Source organism: Pezoporus wallicus, unplaced genomic scaffold (genome assembly GCF_028554395.1).
Source record: "Pezoporus wallicus isolate ANWC-B61680 ecotype Strahan unplaced genomic scaffold, APGP_CSIRO_Pwel_v1 contig_818, whole genome shotgun sequence".
NCBI lineage: Eukaryota > Metazoa > Chordata > Aves > Psittaciformes > Psittacidae > Pezoporus > Pezoporus wallicus.
In genome coordinates, this window is record NW_026636248.1 from 6,681,741 (window position 1) to 6,700,301 (window position 18,561).

Consider the following 18,561-nt stretch of genomic DNA (forward strand, 5'->3'; position numbering starts at 1 on the left):
ACACTAAGGTAATAGACCATAGAAAACTAAAAGCTTATAGAAAGTGTCTCCAGATATATTTACATAAATAGTGCAGTCTCATAGGAAAGGTCAAAAGCTCATGGGAGTGGAAAGGATTTCTCTATATGCTGGACGTATGCTTCAATTTGTCAAATTGACTTCATGGAAGGAGAAATTTGAAGTTAGCAGCTCCTAATTTTTTTGTTCCTTTTTTTTTTTCCTAAAACCAAAAAACATGCATGGGGAAAAAAAAAAAAAGAGCAGGCTCTGTAAATACTCCTTTGAAATCCAGTAACTCTATGTATAATACGACATCTTTGTGGCTTTTCAGTGCCATGGACCTGCTTTGTGAGTGTCTGACTACCTCCCTCCCATCCCCCCGTTCAATTAATTTTCTGTTGTTCCTGAAATTCTCAATTCTCTGACTTGCACTCCCTGTAACCCCAGACATGGCTTTTGGATACCTACTGCTGAATTTTATGAACTGTTCAGGAAAGTGTTTAGTGTATGACAAATGCAGGTCTGGGATCAGAAGTGTAGTATTGTGTGTGAAATGATGGACACCATCAAGATTGTTTCAGCTGTGCCTAAACAGAACTACTGAGGGGAGATGTAAAGCTACATCAAAATATTGTGTGGCTGCTATGGGCTTTTTTCCTCCTTCTGGACATTAAATATGCCTTTGTTCCTGTTTAAGTACAGAGAAAATCTCTAAGAAAACAAGTCTTTCTGAAGACTGAACTGAAAATTTTGTAGTTTTGACATTTATTGAAGGAGGCTGCTGTTTCACAGGTCTGGGGAGTTTGGAAAAAAGCCCTGCCTTTCACAACAACATAGTTCATACTTATTGGAAGTAGTGTAATGACTGTTAATTTGCCACCTCTCATTTGATAAGGGAGCTCAGACTGCACTGCTAATTGAAACACAAATGGGCAGGAGCTGGCAGCATCCAGCTGAGACAGTGGTCTTCTGAACACTTCAGTACTACTTATAGCCAAAGGAAGCATGGAGAGATTTAAAACAGATGGTGGCAGGAAGAGCTAATACAGTAGTGTTTGCAAAGTTACCTGCTCACTATCTGTAATTCACCCTGCAGAAGGCCCTCAAGATAGATCAGCTGTGGAAATCTAACATTTTTTAATAATAATCAAGACAAAGGAACTTTCCCAGAGATCTGCATGTAAATGGCCTAGATTCAATTTTCTTGGTCTGAAAAAAAGATGATGTCTTTCTTCCTATCCATGTAAGCCTCCCTCTGGCTGCTGCAGGAAATCTGGAAGAGTTAGAAATGACTGTGCACCATTGGTCCTGCTCAAAATGGATGTCTGGTTTTGAAACATGGCCAGCTTCCAATGTTCATCATTTCCCTTCTTTTTATTCATATTGTACATGTGCAGACAAACATTTCCAAAGCCATTTCTCCCTGCTCTACTTCTTTATGACTGTTCTGCTTTTTATGGTACTACAGATATTCAGTTAGTTGGGTTTTGTGGGACTTTTCTGTTTGTTTTCTGACAGAGAAATGGAAATGTTGTGCCTTGTAATGTAGCCTGGTACTTCCAAAAGTGCATTATTTGAAGGTTGCCTCTCCCATTCCTGTTTAACAGCTAGGAAGCACCTGTCCATAAAGTGAAATAAGACCTGACAACCAAAAAAAAAGAAAAAAAAGTAAAAAAGTCAGAAAAATATATCTGTTTCTTAGGACAAATTTAGAAAATATATGTCTTGGTATAGGTGGAGTGTTGTTCTACTCAGAATATTTCCCAGCATTTTTTTCACTAGCAATAACTTCAAAACCACAAACAACTTGTTTTTCTCATGGTTAGACAGATCTTCATCTATGTCAGGTTTGGGAATACATCCCAGTCCTGTTGTACTATTGCTAGAACCATGTGGGAACCCCAAATTCCCTTGTCCAGAGCTCGCTGGAAGTTTCTGTCTCAGCTCTTTTTCAAGCACTTCTCTACATAGAGATTTCCTGGCACAACAACATTGGAGGCATGTGCTGCTGTGTCTCTCCATACTAGTGCTGCTATGGGATAGAATTAGTTTCAACCTGAAATATTCTTCTGGAGTAAAAAAAAAAAATAAAAAATCATTTTTATAGAATAAAGTGGCTGTTTTGGGAACTGAGATGAAATAGCTATATTAGAAACCTTTTTCCATTTCAAGTGTAGAGAGGTTATTGTTCTGCCATAGCAGAAAAGTCCCCCATGTAAACATGCACCTGTTTTGTGTTAACTCCACTGAGTTCCTTGGTATCTTTTCATAGGTCCCCTGTTAGATCAGATGTTTTTCCAAATTGAAAGACAGCTGCAATGCTCATCTCTCTACCTGGCTTAGCAAAGCTTCTTAATAATATCTCTTCTTCTTAAATAGGTACAGTTGTAAGAAAATCAGGCTTAAAACAGCCTTGAAAAACACTTCATAGCCCATAGTCTAACACTTGTTTATCTATAAATGACAACTCTAACACTGTATTAAAGCATTCTTAAATATTCATTTCTATCATCTAGTACTCTGGCATGCTACAAAGTGCAAAGAAATACTACTGCAAAGCTTTGTATTCACTGCAATATGGCACTTTCACTATTTAATATGCAGTACTGCATAATTGCACTTTGTGGTACTGCCAAGCAAGAAGAAAAGACAGAATTGAACTCTTCTTGCTGTGCGAGAGATGCTAAATCTGTCTAATTTTCAGGAAAAAATAGACCTTAAAACCTAGGTGCATAAATAATAATTTGGATGCAAGTTTGCCTTGAATTTTCTTAGAAGAAAATTTGCTATTCAGGCACCATATTTGTGGTGACATAACAATTTTCTATGTAATATATTTACAAAACAGGCATGATTAGCCACTCTGTTACTTACTGCACCATGCAATGGACAAGAGCAAAACAGCTCTAGCTTTCAATTAAAAATAAAAAGGAAAAAAAACAAATGAAACTTGCGCTTGGACTGCTACTAACAACCACTAAATCAGACAAAACCACTGTACGAACATAGGAAACTAGTTACAAGGAGGTGAGTGATCCTCCTGTTGTTTATTCCACCCCAAAGAATGACTAATGAAAGTTGACCTGCAGGGTGGCCCAGCCCTTTCAGGGTGTAAGGTCTGTCTTCAATCAGATGACAGTGACAAGTCAAGCACCCTTCTTCCCTGTGAGCTGGGGGTGGCTTGCAGGGCCAAATATGCATGCAGTTTCACAGCCACCTCTGTCATTCCCTCCATTAACAACTCTGTTTCCTTAGGGCCTGAGGAGAGGAAGAAGCACTGGCTCACTTCGGGTGTCCAGCTGGACTCTGAGCTTGAGGCAACACCAGGCAGTGAAGGGTGAGACAAAGGTGTGTTAGGAAGCCACTGGGAAGAGCTCCCTAGGGGTACACTGTCTCCACTGAGTGAATGAGGAAAACAGCCCCAAGTGAGGGACATATGGCAGATGATGCTGAGCATCTGTTGCTCCTCCACTTATCTGAAATCCAGATATGTGCCAGAGCCAGGTTTTGGACAGGTTGCCTTCTGGAAGTTCTGATTTCAAGGAATCCATGAAGGGCTAGACTTTCAAAGGCTTTTATCATCTTAAATTACTGAAAGGCCCACAGAAGGACATAATAAAGACCTCATTGTACCACTGCCATTGTGACAGGTGCAGCAGGCTCAGCCTCCCTAAGCAATAGAGTTGGGCACTTTGTTCTGCCGGACTGAAGCACTGTAAGAGGCCTACATCAGGGAGACCAGGGGCTGCTCAGGATCCTTGGAAACACTGGAATCCTCCACACTGAACATCCACCTGCCTGTCATGCTGGGCATCAGCAAGCCATTAGCTGCTTTGCCCTAAACCTACAAATGTGCAGTGCTTTCCACTGCAGAATTGTTCTTCTCAGTCCCAGCAAGGCACTGCCACATGGCTGGCTCGTCCTTTTCACTGGGACTGTTTCACAAAACCTGAAATTATGTCGTCATGTTTGTAGAAGTCTAATACTTGTGAATTTTACTGCTCTTTCTATTTAAATGTCTGGGAGTAATGAATTCCAGGGATTAATTTTTAATCCCTTTTAATTTTCTCTTTATTAACTTTTTCCCCTTCTCTATATTTAGAGTAAATTGGAGCTGTTGTTTAATTTTTAAACTGATTCACTTAAGATTCAGGAGAGGAGGAAAATAGATCCCTGCCTGTGATACTGGTATTAAATACTGTTTCAAAAGTAAATAAATGAGATTAGTTATGTATGAGGTATATTAAAAAAAAATAAAAACATCTTCCTTGTTTCCTTGGCACAGTGTCATGGGCTGTGTCCCTGCTTTGGGACTCAGGGTGGCTTTTAGCTCCTGGAATTGGATGTCCCATGGCAGTCCCTTAGGGTTTCCTCCAAATAACCTCTTCTAGATGGCTGGATTTGAAAAGCAGCAACTGCATGCGTTTGACAGACCAGCAGAGATACTGAATGGTGCACAAGCTGTAAAAAAAACCTGTTTTGGCCTGAGACTACAGCATCTTCCCTCACCCCATCCCTGGACCAAAATTACTTAGCTTGGCAAAGTGGATAAACAAATTTACACAGTGAGACTTGTGATTAAAGTTTTACCTTTTGGTGAAGTCTTTAACAACCCTGGCTAAATAGGTTATTAAAAAAAAAAAACAAACAACCTATAGTTATAGACCCTACTTTTCAGGCTGTTGGAATGACAACTGATTCTTACTTACTTGTGCATACAGGGCTTGACTCTGGAAATGAAACAACTGCCCAAAAGCATGAGACATTACTTCCTCTGGCAGAATACCATCATTTTCCATCTCTAAAACATTTTCCAAATGACTTATATAATCCTTGCAACATCCTGATGAGGTAGGCACTATTTCCCCTCTTTACAGATAGCACAACTAGGCAAAGAGTCAGTCAGGGATCCACCCTGGGCATCCAGGCAGGGGAAGATCAGGACAAAATAAATACCCTTTCCTCCTTTGCAGCTGCTCCTTTTGTCCCAGTGGATGCCAATCCCCTTGAGACTACCACTCCTCTCCTCCATGTGAGAACAGGCTGAATATAGAAAGCCTGACTCACACCTCCCCAGTGCAGTGGCCATCACTGAACTGATGTGCAGGTGAAGACTGACTAAAGAAGTACAAAGAAAAACAAAGTTATGATCTGCTCCTTCCTCCAAGTCATGATCTAATCTGGGGTTGAATTAGATGATTTTCCCCATATCACAAGGCAAGTCTGGGTTAGAACTGGGAAATAATCTAAGAATTAGATATTGGGGCTACTGATCACGCACACACATCTCTCCAGCAATGCTAGGTCAGAAGAATATATACATAGCAGTCAATGAACTATATATATGTGTGTGATAGTATGATTCAGTGCACTGGGGGCAATGACAAGTCCTAGAAAAACACTTAGGTTTAAATGACCATTAGGCTTTTCTACCCTTCTAATGAGAAAAATGCATGTTTGATGTTTTTTGTCTCAGCTTACTCTACTTGTATAAAAAACCTTCATTCCATCACCACTACTTTTGGCTATAATACATAGGGTAAACTAGGGTACCTCATTACATTGGGATGTGCAATACACAATCAACAGAGCAGTCATCTGAGCTGAATAGTCTGAATACAAGTAAAAAGAGCAAGTGAGCTTAAATAGTAGTATATTCCAATTTACAATATAAGCAGAATGAGTAAAAACATTGCTCCCATCGGATCCTTTTTTCCCCCTCCAATACTGCCATGCCTCTAAGATTGGCTTGGTAAACTGGATGCAGTGAAAAATAAGAATTCTGCCTCTTGGAAGCTCATAAAATGATACTAGAAAAAGTTTTCTGATGGCTGATCCACACAGACTGCAATCATTAGACAATTTGAGTGGGTAGAACAGAGAACCCTTTCACACGGCTCTGGAGAAATAGGAAAAAATAGCCACCTCACATTTCTCAATGCTGTTTCTGAAAATGAGGAATGGAAACAAAAAGGAAGAGAAAAAAGGCAACATATTAAAAGTCTTTGTCACTGTCCATTGCGCCATACATATCTGCCAGCTTTTTAAACCGAGGTCCCCAGTCACTGAGGTAATCATAGTCCTGATCTCCATCCGTAGTCACCGACTCCAAGGAGCTGAGGGACTCAGCCACAGAACCATTACCTTCGTACGCGTAGGTTGCTAACGAGTCGTACGGGGGTGCCGTTGGATCTATATCATTTTCCTTTAACCTTTGGTTAATGAAATCTCTGACATCCGTGTTATCTCGCACTGTGGCAGTCCGCTGTGGCATAAAAAGTGTTTCCGGCACAATGTCTCTGCGGAATTTATTATCGTCTATGGCTTCGGGATTTCTCAGCGTGCCGATATCAAATGCCTGGGTATCTTCCTCTCCACCACCTTCATCATTATAACTGACAATGTTGTCTCTGATGTCTTCTTTCGAAATAATCAAAGGCTCTTTTTTCCGCTGCCTTCTCAGTGCTGCAAAAAGCACCACTGTAACTGGAAACAAAAGTAACAGGAAGAGAAGGGAAAGGTTAATCCCTAAATCCATTAAAATCCAGAAGAAATGCTGTGCTTCTGCTTGAATATGAAGTTTTAAAAGATGTTTTGCAAAACTGCAAATGTGCACGTCAGGTTTTCAGGCTTTGTATGCTCTGGGAGTACCTTGGGAGATGAAATGGCATAGATGTGCACTAGAAGAAAGGAGACGTCAAGCTTGTAAGAAGCCAAGTGGAGTGTGTTTTTGTCAGTAAGCCCATTTTTACCCAGAGTCATACAGTAGTTCTGTTGCCTTGAGAACAGAAGTAGTTTCATGAGAGCTGGGAAGGAAGAAACACTTTCTTCAAAATAAGTAGCATCAGATGTTATTTACCTTGAACCCCTGGGAGAAGATGCAACTTGTTTTATGGACAAAGCTAGTACCTACTGGGCTATGGTGAAAGGTTAGCAAAGCTGCATTTCAAGATAAGTAAATCTATCCTCCTCTAGAAAAAGATTTGAATATGGAGTGGGTTTTCAGACATCACAAGGTCCAAGTTTTATTAACTTCACTGGCATGTTTTTACAACGTACATCACCTTAAAAAGTATAATGGCTTAAATCTTAGACTGATGAGATATGGTAATGGTATATTTTAATCTGACAAAAGCACGAGATTTCTCAAACACATATTTTATGCCTTTCATTCTAAAATGTATGTGTGTATACATGTATTTTTAATTTATTTGAAGGGCAGGAACAGTCTCCAAGGCCAAGATCCAAATTTAAATATTTTTACTCAATAATAATCCTGGTAGTGATGGAGAAGTGTACGCAGAGGGAAGAAGGGGATATGTTCAACAGTTCATGTCCTTCAGAAGCTCATTTCAGATTTCTTAGCTGGATTCTACTTTAGGATACTGAAACGCTGAATATTTACAAATGAGCAGCAGAAAGGAGCATGGATGTATTGCTACTGTCACTGTTGCTTTGGTAGTCTGAGGTCCACAGTGCCTGGTATTTCAGCTCTGCTGTGTAAACTCCAAGAAAAGGCACATCTTGCGGTCTTTATAATTCTTTCATAGCAAAGCAAAGCAAATCAGAAAATAACTAAGCTCATTGATATGAGATTATAAGGTGGATCAAAATTATCTTTCATATAATGTGTTTCTAAAATGGTGTGTGAGTCAAAGCACAGTAGCCATTAAAGACTTTTTCTTTTTTTTTTGGCAGTACCTTCCTCATTTATAACCTTTCTAAGGGCAATGCCAAGGACGAAGGTCATCCCTCAAACAAAATTTTAGCCCATTGAAACCTGTCTGTCTTAGCTTCCTTCAACAGACAGAAAGACTATTTATTTTATTATAATGATGGGTTCCCCTGCAGGATTGCTTAGAGCAAGATATTATCTGTAGGTGTGCTCAAGCATGTTGTGGAAGAGTCTTATGCTCTTGCTCTCAGTTTACTGACTATAGAGGTATTCTAAGAAGATAGGATAAAGAAGAAAGGTGCTCTAATTCCTGTTGTGTCTTTACCATAGGAATAGTGTGAGTAAGGGAAAACATCAGTTAATGAGTTGAAAGGAAATAAGTAAGGTGGTGAAACTGAAGGAATTAGAAGTGTTTCAGATAGTGAAAGCTTCACGCTCTCAATGTAACGATGAGGATTTACTTACGGTGTTACACAAGGGTCCTAATCCAAGTGATGCTTCTTTGTGCTTCTGTGTAAAAATGCGGTAAGAGAGAATTCTCTTCCTTAAGAGCATAAAGCTGTGACACTACATGGGAGGACTGGGGAAAGGTCTATGTGAGAAAATAGAGGGAGCTGGAGAAAATTTTGAGAACTTGAGAAACACAGCCTCAATTTTATATGGGCACCCAGGATAGCGATCAGTAGAACTATATGAGAATAATATCATAGGAATGATGCTTTTATGTGGAAGGATTGCTGAAGTATCATCAACAAAAAAAGGTGCTACTCAGAATATGCAAGGTTGAGACTTTGATTATGCCACTTCTCTGATACTTGGATTTATTTTTTTTTTATTTTGTGCTGAACTTGCAGGCAAAAACCCCCAAAACATTAGAAGTTCTATGTTAAAGCACCTAATCTTTATTTGCATGTCAGTGTTTAACAGTATCTGAGGTCTCCTGATAAGCTGCTAGACTTACTTAAACTGCAACTAAACCTAACAATTCACAGGCATTTTTTGTTGCTGCTAACTTTTAAGCTGTGGTTTGGGTCTGCCCAGAGTATTGTTTTACACTCAGTAGTGGCTGCACATTTAAACCCTGCAAGAGTCTGAAAATAGAAAATTATATAGCTGAGTTAATTGAAAATCTGCTTATGGTGCATGGTGGTGTGAGCAATAATAGACATAAAGTGCTGCATGGCACACAGAATCACTTATTTTCAATTGACATAAAACAGGAAATCATTTAATGTCAGATTGATATTAATGAGCACAGTTGTACTAACAAGTGCAAGACTACCTGCAGCATTAAATTTCTTTTTCTGGTAAGGAGCTTGATACAAAGTGATCTCAGCTCTTGGAGGAAATGATATGATGTTTTGAAAAATTAATTGAATGGTGAATTAAGGGTAAGATTGTTATTGTGGGAATCTCTTATGAAAATGGGATAGTGCTTATTTGGGCAAACCATGACTATATTGCCAAAGTCTGAGAATCACAACATAGTCTTTAACTCATCACTAGAGAGGGAATTTTGCTAATAGTAAAGATCAGGATGATTCTGCAATGGCGATGAACATGTCCAAGGAAAATATGAGTATAGTAGAAAGAAGCAGAATCACTGAGGAAACGTTTTCTCCCTTGCTTGGCCCTACTGCTATAAAGCTGGCCTGACTCCCTTCTTTCTTAGCCAGATATTAAAGGTGACTAACATCATCTTCCTGAGAGCTGCCTGTGTTGTATCATGCAGTTCTCCCCAGATGAACAGACTTTGGCTAATGGCCAAGTGACTGTTTCTCCTGTGCAAAACGGGCAAAACCTGAAAGGAATGTGAGAGATTTTGCAATCTGTCTTTATTTTTATTTAAAAAAAAAGTTGACCACCTATAAGTGCTGTATCCAGAAACCTGTATATCCTCCACATTCAGGATCCAACTGTTCATATTTGCAGGTGTTTGAAAAGGAGGACTCTACAGCTTTTGAGGGAGTGCTTTAGTAGCCACTCCATTTCAGCATCCTTTTTCAGCAGAACAGAAGTACTGAGACTTGTTTCTCCTCAGTTTACATGTGGGAAGTTAATTTTTTTTAAATGGAATTACCTGTCCTCCTTCTGTGGTCAGCAAGAAATAGACACCTGCATTGGTTTAGTCTGGTCCACCTCAGATAGCAACATGGGGATGGGATCAGTGTCTAGAAGTGCCTGTCTCTTTCCATTGACCAGAGGGTGGAGCTCAGTTGCCTCCTCTTGTTTTGACATTGCAAACTTCTAGATATCTTAGATGTGTTCCGTACACCATATGTGTAAGCGGCCCTCAGAGGAGGAAGTACAATAATAAAAAAAGCAGGATAAAACAAGGATGTCTTTGCTTTGTTCTTGTCCTAGCCTTGTTATAATCACTTGTAGCAATGCAAAATAACCATGAAAAGAAGAAAATGCCTCTGAGCTACTTACCAAGTAATATAATGATACAGAGAAGAATGGCAATAAGAGCCCCAGTGCTTAGACCGGTGGGATGAATCAAGGCTTCAGCATTACAGGACAACATCTTTCCTCGGTGGTCACAAGCACATACTTGAATAGTCACTGTTTCAGTGCTGCTTTGGATAGGGTAGTCATTATCTGATATTACCACTGGCAAGAAGTAGGTACTCGTTTCATGCCGGTTATATCTGTTCTTTCGGGTGAAAATCCCTGCTGTGTTGTCTGGAAACACAAAGCATGCATTAAATCTTCATCTGAAGACTGAAAGCAAGGATGAGTTAATAAAGAAAAGTCTTCCAAGAAATTTACCTCTGTTGTCCTGCAGTGTAAAGTTTGAGGTGGTGGCTGCCTCAGGAGCTAAGGAGAATGAAAACTGATGTCCACTGTAAGAGTCATCTTTATCAACAGCACTTAATGTTTGTATCAGCTGAAACAATAAGAACAAAATTATCTTCAAAATCAATAAATGTTATTTATGTACTTTATGATTGTAAAGAAATCTTTTTATATATTTTTATTTTTTCTTCTGCTTTAAGGCAGCTGATGCTGCTATGGCTAGCTTAATAAAAATGATCCATGTGCTGCTGATGCTATTGAGGATCACCACACTATTGTAGCCCATACCACCAGCCTGTAACACGATGAATTTGAAAGTTGGCAGGAAAATCATATTGAATTCAAGAGCAGTCTCGAGCTGATGCCCCTCCAGATGGGTAGCAAACCTTTGCATGTGACAAGAAATAGAGATAAAAGGTGAGACAGTCCAAGCTGACTACACAAATCTCATGTCACAGGAACTGTTTTTCTGAATCTTCCAAATTATCTGCTACTTTGAACCATTTAGCAATAGGACTGGTAGTGTGAAAATTATGTGACAGGAAATAGTTATATCACAGACAGGACCTGTAACAAATACAAACCTGAAACTTAAAGGAGGCAGTGGAGGTGCCTTAATAAAGCAGAGAATTACAGAATAAAAATGAATCAGGGATAACAAGGTGCAGTACAGAAAACAGCAGTCTAAAACCTATTGTCACATTACCTGCAAAAATGCTAAGTGTAATCAGATACTGTGCAGCCACTCTTTAATTTGCAAACCCAACAATGTGATGCAATGCAAAGTATACCTCTTGATGAGGTGATGAAAGAGTAGTAGCAAAACTCAATTAATTTGGTACATTTTCTTGTTACAAGTAAGCATCATACCTGTTCTGCCTTTGCGTTTTCACAGACAAAGGTCTCGTAAAACATGGCAAACTCTGGAGCGTTGTCATTTACATCCAAAACCTTAATGAACACTGGGACACGGCTGCTTTGTTTTGGGTTGTCTGAAATAGTAAAATCAGAAAGATGAAAGATTTTATTTAGCCCATCTACTGACTCAGTGCAGGAGAAGAAAAGGACAGACTTATGGGCTCAGTGCCTTAAATTGTCTTAGTCACAACACTCCACTCATATTCTGTTGATTTCTTGGGAATGCATTATGGGGTGAATTCCACAAATCATGCTGTGTTATCATTACTCTGATTCTGTGTGAACTATACATTTAAGATTGGGTGGGAGTCCTGGATTTACAAATTCTTTTGAATGCTTCGAATGATTATGAATGCATGTGTGAAATCTACATACACATAAATATAATTCTGGAATTAAATTAAATTTATTTATTAACCTAATACAGTTTTGTGGCAACAAAGTTTCTAGAACAAATTCATAGAATCATAGAAACAGCTAGGTTGGAAAAGACCTTTATGATCATCAAGTCCGACTATTACCCCAGGACTGCCAAGCCCACCACTAAACCGTGTCTGTATGGGCCTTGTCAACACATTTCCTGAACACTTCCAGGAACAGTGATTCTACCACTTCCCTGGGCATCCTGTTCCAATGCCTGACGACATTTTTGGTGAAGAAATCTTTTCTAATATCCAGTCTAAACCTCCCCTGGCACAGCTTGAGGCCATTACGTCTTGTCCTATCACTTGTTACTTGGGAAAAGAGACCAGCCACCCCCCTGCTCCATTCTCCGTTCAGGTAGTTGTAGAGAGCTATAAGGTCCCCCTGAGCCTTCTCTTCTCCAGGCTAAACAATCCCAGTTCCCTCAACCATTCCTCATCAGACTTGTGCTCCAGACCCTTCACCAGCTTTGTTGCCCTTCTTTGGACCCGTTCCAGCACCTCAATGTCTCTCTTGTAGTGAAGGGCCCAGAACTGAATACAGTATTGAAGGTCTGGCCTCACCACTGCTTCACCAGTCCCTTCCTTAACAGGAAGAATGAAAAGTTGTGAAGATTGGATTTAGTGACTTTTTTTTAATCCCCTCTCCACCTCGTATATAATATTCTGCCCCTTACAAATCTCGGGACACAGTTCCTTAAGCTATCATAATTATGTTTTTAATATATATTATATATATATCTCATATATATTATATAGATTATATAAATAGCAACTGTGGCTGTGATCACAAATATTTTCTAATCTGTTTTGAATTGATTTGGCTGATATTCTAAAGTTAACACTAAAAGATATCATTGAAGAACAGAAGCACTATATAGAATCTGCATATCCTATGTAAACGTTTTTTTCCTTATAGAGACTGTATAGCGCCAAAAGTTTGAATTTGACAAGGATATTCTTGAGCACAAAATACTGAAGAAAATGTTGTCATCTTTCTAAATAAAAATGAAAAAGTTTGGAAATGCACCAGATTGTATAGACCATTCCTTATCCTGCTGGACCATTCTTTTCCTTGTTGGGGTGAGACAGGCTTTAGTCCTGAAGATTTCATGAAGAAATAAGGAAGAAAGGCAACAGGCAGCAATCTTGCCTAGGAGCTGGCTAGAATGGTGAAATAGTCAATATTCTGAGGCAAAAAGGCACCACTGACTGCTAAAAGGTACAAGATCTGCCCCAAAACCATTTTGTCAACACCAGTCAAAAGACTCTGCCAGGACTCAATCTCTGTCTTTTGTGCTCTACATGACATAAAAATTGTCTAGGCCAGGTCACCCAGACATACCCACCTCCATGCCTGGGAATATGTAGTTGTGGGAATGTGAGAGAGTGAAATCTATAAGGGAATGATTGTGATCAAAATTAGTTTCTCCCCTCCATTTCATAAGGGCTCACACTGAGTTTTGCTACATTAATTTCCTACCCATATTAATATAGTTTATTAATGCATTTTAACCAATGATTCAAAGGGGAAAAAAAAAGTGCAATAAAATACAGCCGATCTAAGACTCTGTATGATTCTGCAAGCATTCATTATAGTAGCTTGTGGTGTTAGGCTTTAATAAAAGTCCTATTACTGTGTTTATCATACTTTTATACATCTGAAAAAGCCTTCTCCAAAATTGGGACTGTATATTTGTCTTACAGAGCTCAGTCATTTTGACAAAATATTGTGCTTTAAAGCTCCATAGTCCCATTGAAGTTAATATGATTCCATTAGGCATAAACCACTTTCTAATATGAACCATCGGGCTAAATTCATTCAGTGTATTAAATAACAGTTTATGTATAAGATAGATTAGACTGAATGTTATGCTAAAATGCATCAATACAAATCTTGAATTTTTATAATAGGCAGAAATCAAAGGTACTCATTTGAAGTTGCAGGACTATTGGCAAGACTATTTTATAAGGGCATAACTTTCTAACAAATACATTCAAATATATTGGCAAATGTATTCTCCTCTCAAGAACTACAATTGTTTTCTTTTCTGCTTTTTGAACCATGAATCACATCTTTTCATTTTACTTCTATATGCTTAAGATTCTCACAATTTAAAATGATACTGTAATAAATAGAAATGTCATAAAACCCCTCTGTGCTCTATGGGCATGGGCCTTTCTTCTGATTTAATGGAATTGTAAGTCAAAATATATATACACATCTTTAAGCCTTTTTTTGTCATCTTTCAAATTATTTTTGCAAATTAATTGATGTAATTTATTTTTTTTTTCATTATCCTTTAATTACCACTGGGGTCCATCTCCAAAAAGAAGCTCTACAGACTCAACAAACTGCTTACATCTATTCATCTCTGTAGTGATATGCTTTCTGTTGAGCCAGCAACCAAACTGCTAAAGTTCTTTTTCTGAATATAGCCTCGAAGTCCAGCCAATATTTGATTTAACCTTAAGGGTTAAGAAAGAATATTTAAAAATACTCCAGGGATTCTCTCTGGTAAATCAGCTGTAATTCTGCAGCTGTGAATGAGTAGCTTTGTGTACTGAATTTTATTGCCAGTTTGCCTTCTGACTATGGCAGATGTACCGACCCAGTGTTTCACCAGCTATATGTCTGCAGCATTCACAGCATAATTCTCTGGGCTGCTGAGCACACTACAGCTCATACTGTGAAAAAGAACATAAAAAAAAATAAAAGGAGCTAGCTACACTTACTGACAATTCTAGACAATTAAAGGCCAAAAAACTTCTGTACTTTTTTCTTTTTTTTTCTACTGTAAAATGAAGCCACGAAGAGTTGTCACTGAAACATGCTTCTCTTTACGGCTTTATCTTTTCTCCATATCAAAGGGAGCACCCATGCATCTGACTGCACATCCTGCCTGTAACTTGACTGGATATTTATTTTAGATAACTTCAGTGAAATATACCTGGAGTTTGATGTGATACTATGTCACTGAGAGCAATCAGAGATTAGCTGGAATTTAGTTGAATAGGACTTCAGCTAGCCTTGCTAGAAATTACTGGTTTTGCCTACGAACATTAAGCAGTAGTACTTTCCAGCCTCGTCTCTTGAGACTAAAATTAGTCAAGTAGCCTGGATCAGACCAAGGCTTGTTTAAACAGTAGCTGTATTTCAACCAAGAATATTGCCTTTGGAAGGGATCTACCCCAGTTATGCCGAATTTGATCCAGGCTCAGTGAAGCACAACCTGGGGAGTAGTTTCTTGTGGCCTGGAAAGATCCAGACTGAAGAGTAATTAAGACAGAATCCTCTGTCAGACACAAGAGGTTTCGCTGTGATGGTCCAGTAGAAGGTCTGTTCTTAGGGGTGAAGTCAAGGAGCTAAACGAGTATTTCATATAGAGGCTAAGCTGATTTTCAGGTAGTATATTGTTCTGTATATTTTATATTATTTCAGCTTTGCAGGGGTCAGTGCAACTGTGCTTCCTAAATATTCTTGCTGTTCTTTCCTTTTTAGTCGGTTTTCCTCTTCCTCCTCTGTCCAGGAGCTATCTGTAGCGTACAACTTTTGACCTACCATCACTTCTTTAGGCTTAATAAAAACACAAACACCTGACTAACAGTCAGCCAGAAGTCAGTGTTTGATATGCTGAAAACACCTGCGTAGCATTAAAATGTGCAAACTTTCAAAAGAGGGGCAAAAATATTAAGAAACATCATTCCTGTAGAGTCTAGTCCACAATGCTTTCATATAACCCCATGTGCTTGCCTCAGTAGCATTGTTTCACATCAGCTTTCAGTTTTAAAAAGATCTACACAATAAGGAAAGCTGGAGTCAAGTAAGTATTCTTTAGGTGCACTTCCAATGCCAGTTTCAATATTCAACAATCATGTTCAAAATTAAAAATGCCTATTACCGATTAGAAAACACACAATTGTTGCCTTTCCTTCCTACTCAGTTACTTCATGAACTGTTTCCCTAGTAAATACAAAATTGCAGACCACTTCTTGCAGAGTTTCTGCTTCTTCATTAGCATTGAGTGGACTATACATAAAACCTGACATCTGTCCAGCTGTGCTTTTCCACATGCTCAGCTAGAAGGCTAAATTCATTACATCAAAGACAGCAGAGGTATTTAGGTTTGACTTACTGATCTCTGCTGCTATTACTGTAATGTTGTGCCATAGCAGTGTTTCCCGGTCAAGGGGTTTTGAAGTAAATATCGAACCGTTTCCTGAATTGATGTTGAATACTCTGTCCATATCAGTGTGTCGATCTACAGAATACCTGCAAATACAGAGAAAGTGGTTAGGCGAATGCTTTCCTTTTAATTTCTATGTTCTTAAACCATTTTCTAAGACTAGACATCAAACAGCTTGTAAATGGGTTTGCCTTTTGTTTTCAGCACAGGATTCAGAGTCTTTATATATTCACACAAAGAGCTGGTCTCAAGCTACTGTATAATGACACATTGGAGGTTTGATTTAGAAGGTGGAGCACTGTCACTGAATAAATGAATTACTGCAGAATTTACATACCTCTGAGAATCATCAAAGCTTTGTTTTTAGTGAGAAATGTGAAGTCTGTGTCCTGAAAGATATGAAGTCTATTTTAAGGCTGAGTTGGCTTTCCCTTTATAAACCCCTGTTTTTATGGTTTGATATCTCAACTGTTCCAGATAATTTCTGATATAAAATTTGACAGCTGGAGTGCATTTCTGCCTTTCACTTCCCAGTGTTTAAAAAGACTGGCCCCTGCCCCCAGACAAGTCAGTATGGAATAGATACTCATTATTCTATGGTACATATCACATAAAGGTTTGCTATAGTTCATTAAAACTAACATGCTCAGCCCTGGTTGATGGTATCTAGATGTGAAAGTGAAAGCTATCAAGCTCTGGAGGAGCTCAGCATCGATAAACAGATTAAAATTTTCAACCTGATCTTTCACTTTTTTCTGCTGAACTGACTCCAACTTTAAAAGCAGAGCTCTCCAGTTCACAGGAGAGTGTGCCGCCACCTTGATCCAAATACTGTGATTTGGTTTAATCTATCATGAAGTCCTGCGTAAATTATGGAGGTTTAGACAGAAATATGTCTCTGATGTTGCTAGAACAAGACTGCAATTGCATTATTTTGCTCTTGTTTCAAGCCCATGTGTGTGCTGTTGTACAATACAGGACAGAGTTATAGGATGCCCAGTGTGCTCCCTTGGTCTCCTTGCAGGACAGGTCAATGGAAATAAGGCAATTGCTAGCGCTTGTGTCCAGACAGGGATAAAGACACGGCTGAACTGGCATGCAGTCAGATGAAAACTGGGCCAGGAGAATGACTGGCAGAGTTTACTGCCACTATAGAATTGAGGGGAATGTAGAGACTGAAGAAAAATTTCTATTCCCTGCTGCACCCTAGGAGGAGCTGTGTGACATGTTGCTCACTCTGCACAGATTTCCTAGTGCCTGTGCAGTGTTTCAGAAAGATCTGGCATGGAAGACAGAGGGAATAGAAGAACCTAGTTGAAACGTGATTCTGACAGAGGTTTAAAATGAACTAACTTGCTAATTATCTTGTAATTGCAGTTTTTTTTCTTCTTTGAAATAAAAAAGAATAGGATATATCCACAGCAAATAAATTGGCCTTATTCTAACATAAGAATTTTAGTGTAGCCTACCTTTCTAAACAAATAGCAAATATTAATTGTTTGCACTAAATTGTTTTTCTTTTTCCACATTAAATTCCTATGAAAACAACCAATGAGAGTCAAAGGTACTCTCATGAAAAGCTTTTTTATTTCAGTAGGACTTGCATGGACACACCTTGTTACTTCTTCAGGTGTTGATTTAGCTTTTATTTGTTGCTGTCACTTGACTAACAGTACTGCAATTTCAGCTGCACAAAGTCAGCTGTGGTGTCACTAATGTAAATCCTTTATGCAGCATTGTAATGTTACCATCATCTTGAAAAGATTATGTGAGGAGGTACCTAAAAGGCAGTGCTGATAGATGGGACAGCTCCAGCAAGCTATGTTGTTTTGTCCAAATCTAAATAGCACATCTGATTCTGTTGACATAGCTGAAATGTTTGATGGAAATAAGTTTATACAAACCAGTCTGACTCTTGTATTTTGACTAAGTAAGTATTTGATATGGTAAACATTTCATTTTAACTTTCATCCATTCAGGCTTTTATAGGATATTATGTTGGTATTTTGTGAATTCAATTATTTTTCAGATATTCTGTACCTCATTTCCATATCTTTCAGCTGAAATACTTTGGTATTTCCATTTTGCAGTAAATCTAGATTTTGTGCTCCTATTTGAAATTAAATATCAGGATTTTTCATAGTTTAGCTGTTACAGCCAACTGCAATAGTATGTTTCAGGCTCTTATTCAGCAAGACATTTAAGTAAGCAACTAGCTTTAGGCATGAGTTGTCCATTTGTTTGTTGCTTTTTTTCCCCCTTATTTTTTTGCTCACGCTCCATGTTATGAATGGACATAAAATGTTTTGTTGCCTTAGCAAATTTTAATGACTGGCCATATTGCATTCACTATCTTTATAAGATCACCCAAATTCAATCTGTGATACAGCATCTGGAAGAAAAAGAAACAAATAAAAAGCCAAAAATTGTTCTGGACTTTTCAGCTTCTGGCAACTAAGGTTGCCAGAGCTGTAACACTGAGAACTTCTTCGAGACACTAAAAATTATAAAATCTAAATCCTTGTAAAACTATGTATATTCAGTCATTTGTACAGTGGAA

At 38.5% G+C, this 18,561-nt stretch overlaps 1 protein-coding gene across 1 annotated transcript in view; it reads right to left on the reverse strand.

Moving 5' to 3' along the window:
• Positions 1-5,636: 5,636 nt before the first annotated feature.
• The window catches only part of LOC130593918 (cadherin-6), a 98,166-nt gene continuing 85,241 nt past the window's right edge, over positions 5,637-18,561 (reverse strand). The window contains exons 8-12 of the mRNA XM_057399421.1: positions 15,951-16,087; positions 11,345-11,466; positions 10,448-10,565; positions 10,109-10,360; positions 5,637-6,486 (exon numbers count right to left, since the gene is read on the reverse strand). Of these exons, the coding sequence (XP_057255404.1) occupies positions 5,996-6,486; positions 10,109-10,360; positions 10,448-10,565; positions 11,345-11,466; positions 15,951-16,087 (1,120 nt within the window). The 3' untranslated portion in view covers positions 5,637-5,995. The remainder of the gene's footprint in view (positions 6,487-10,108; positions 10,361-10,447; positions 10,566-11,344; positions 11,467-15,950; positions 16,088-18,561) is intronic.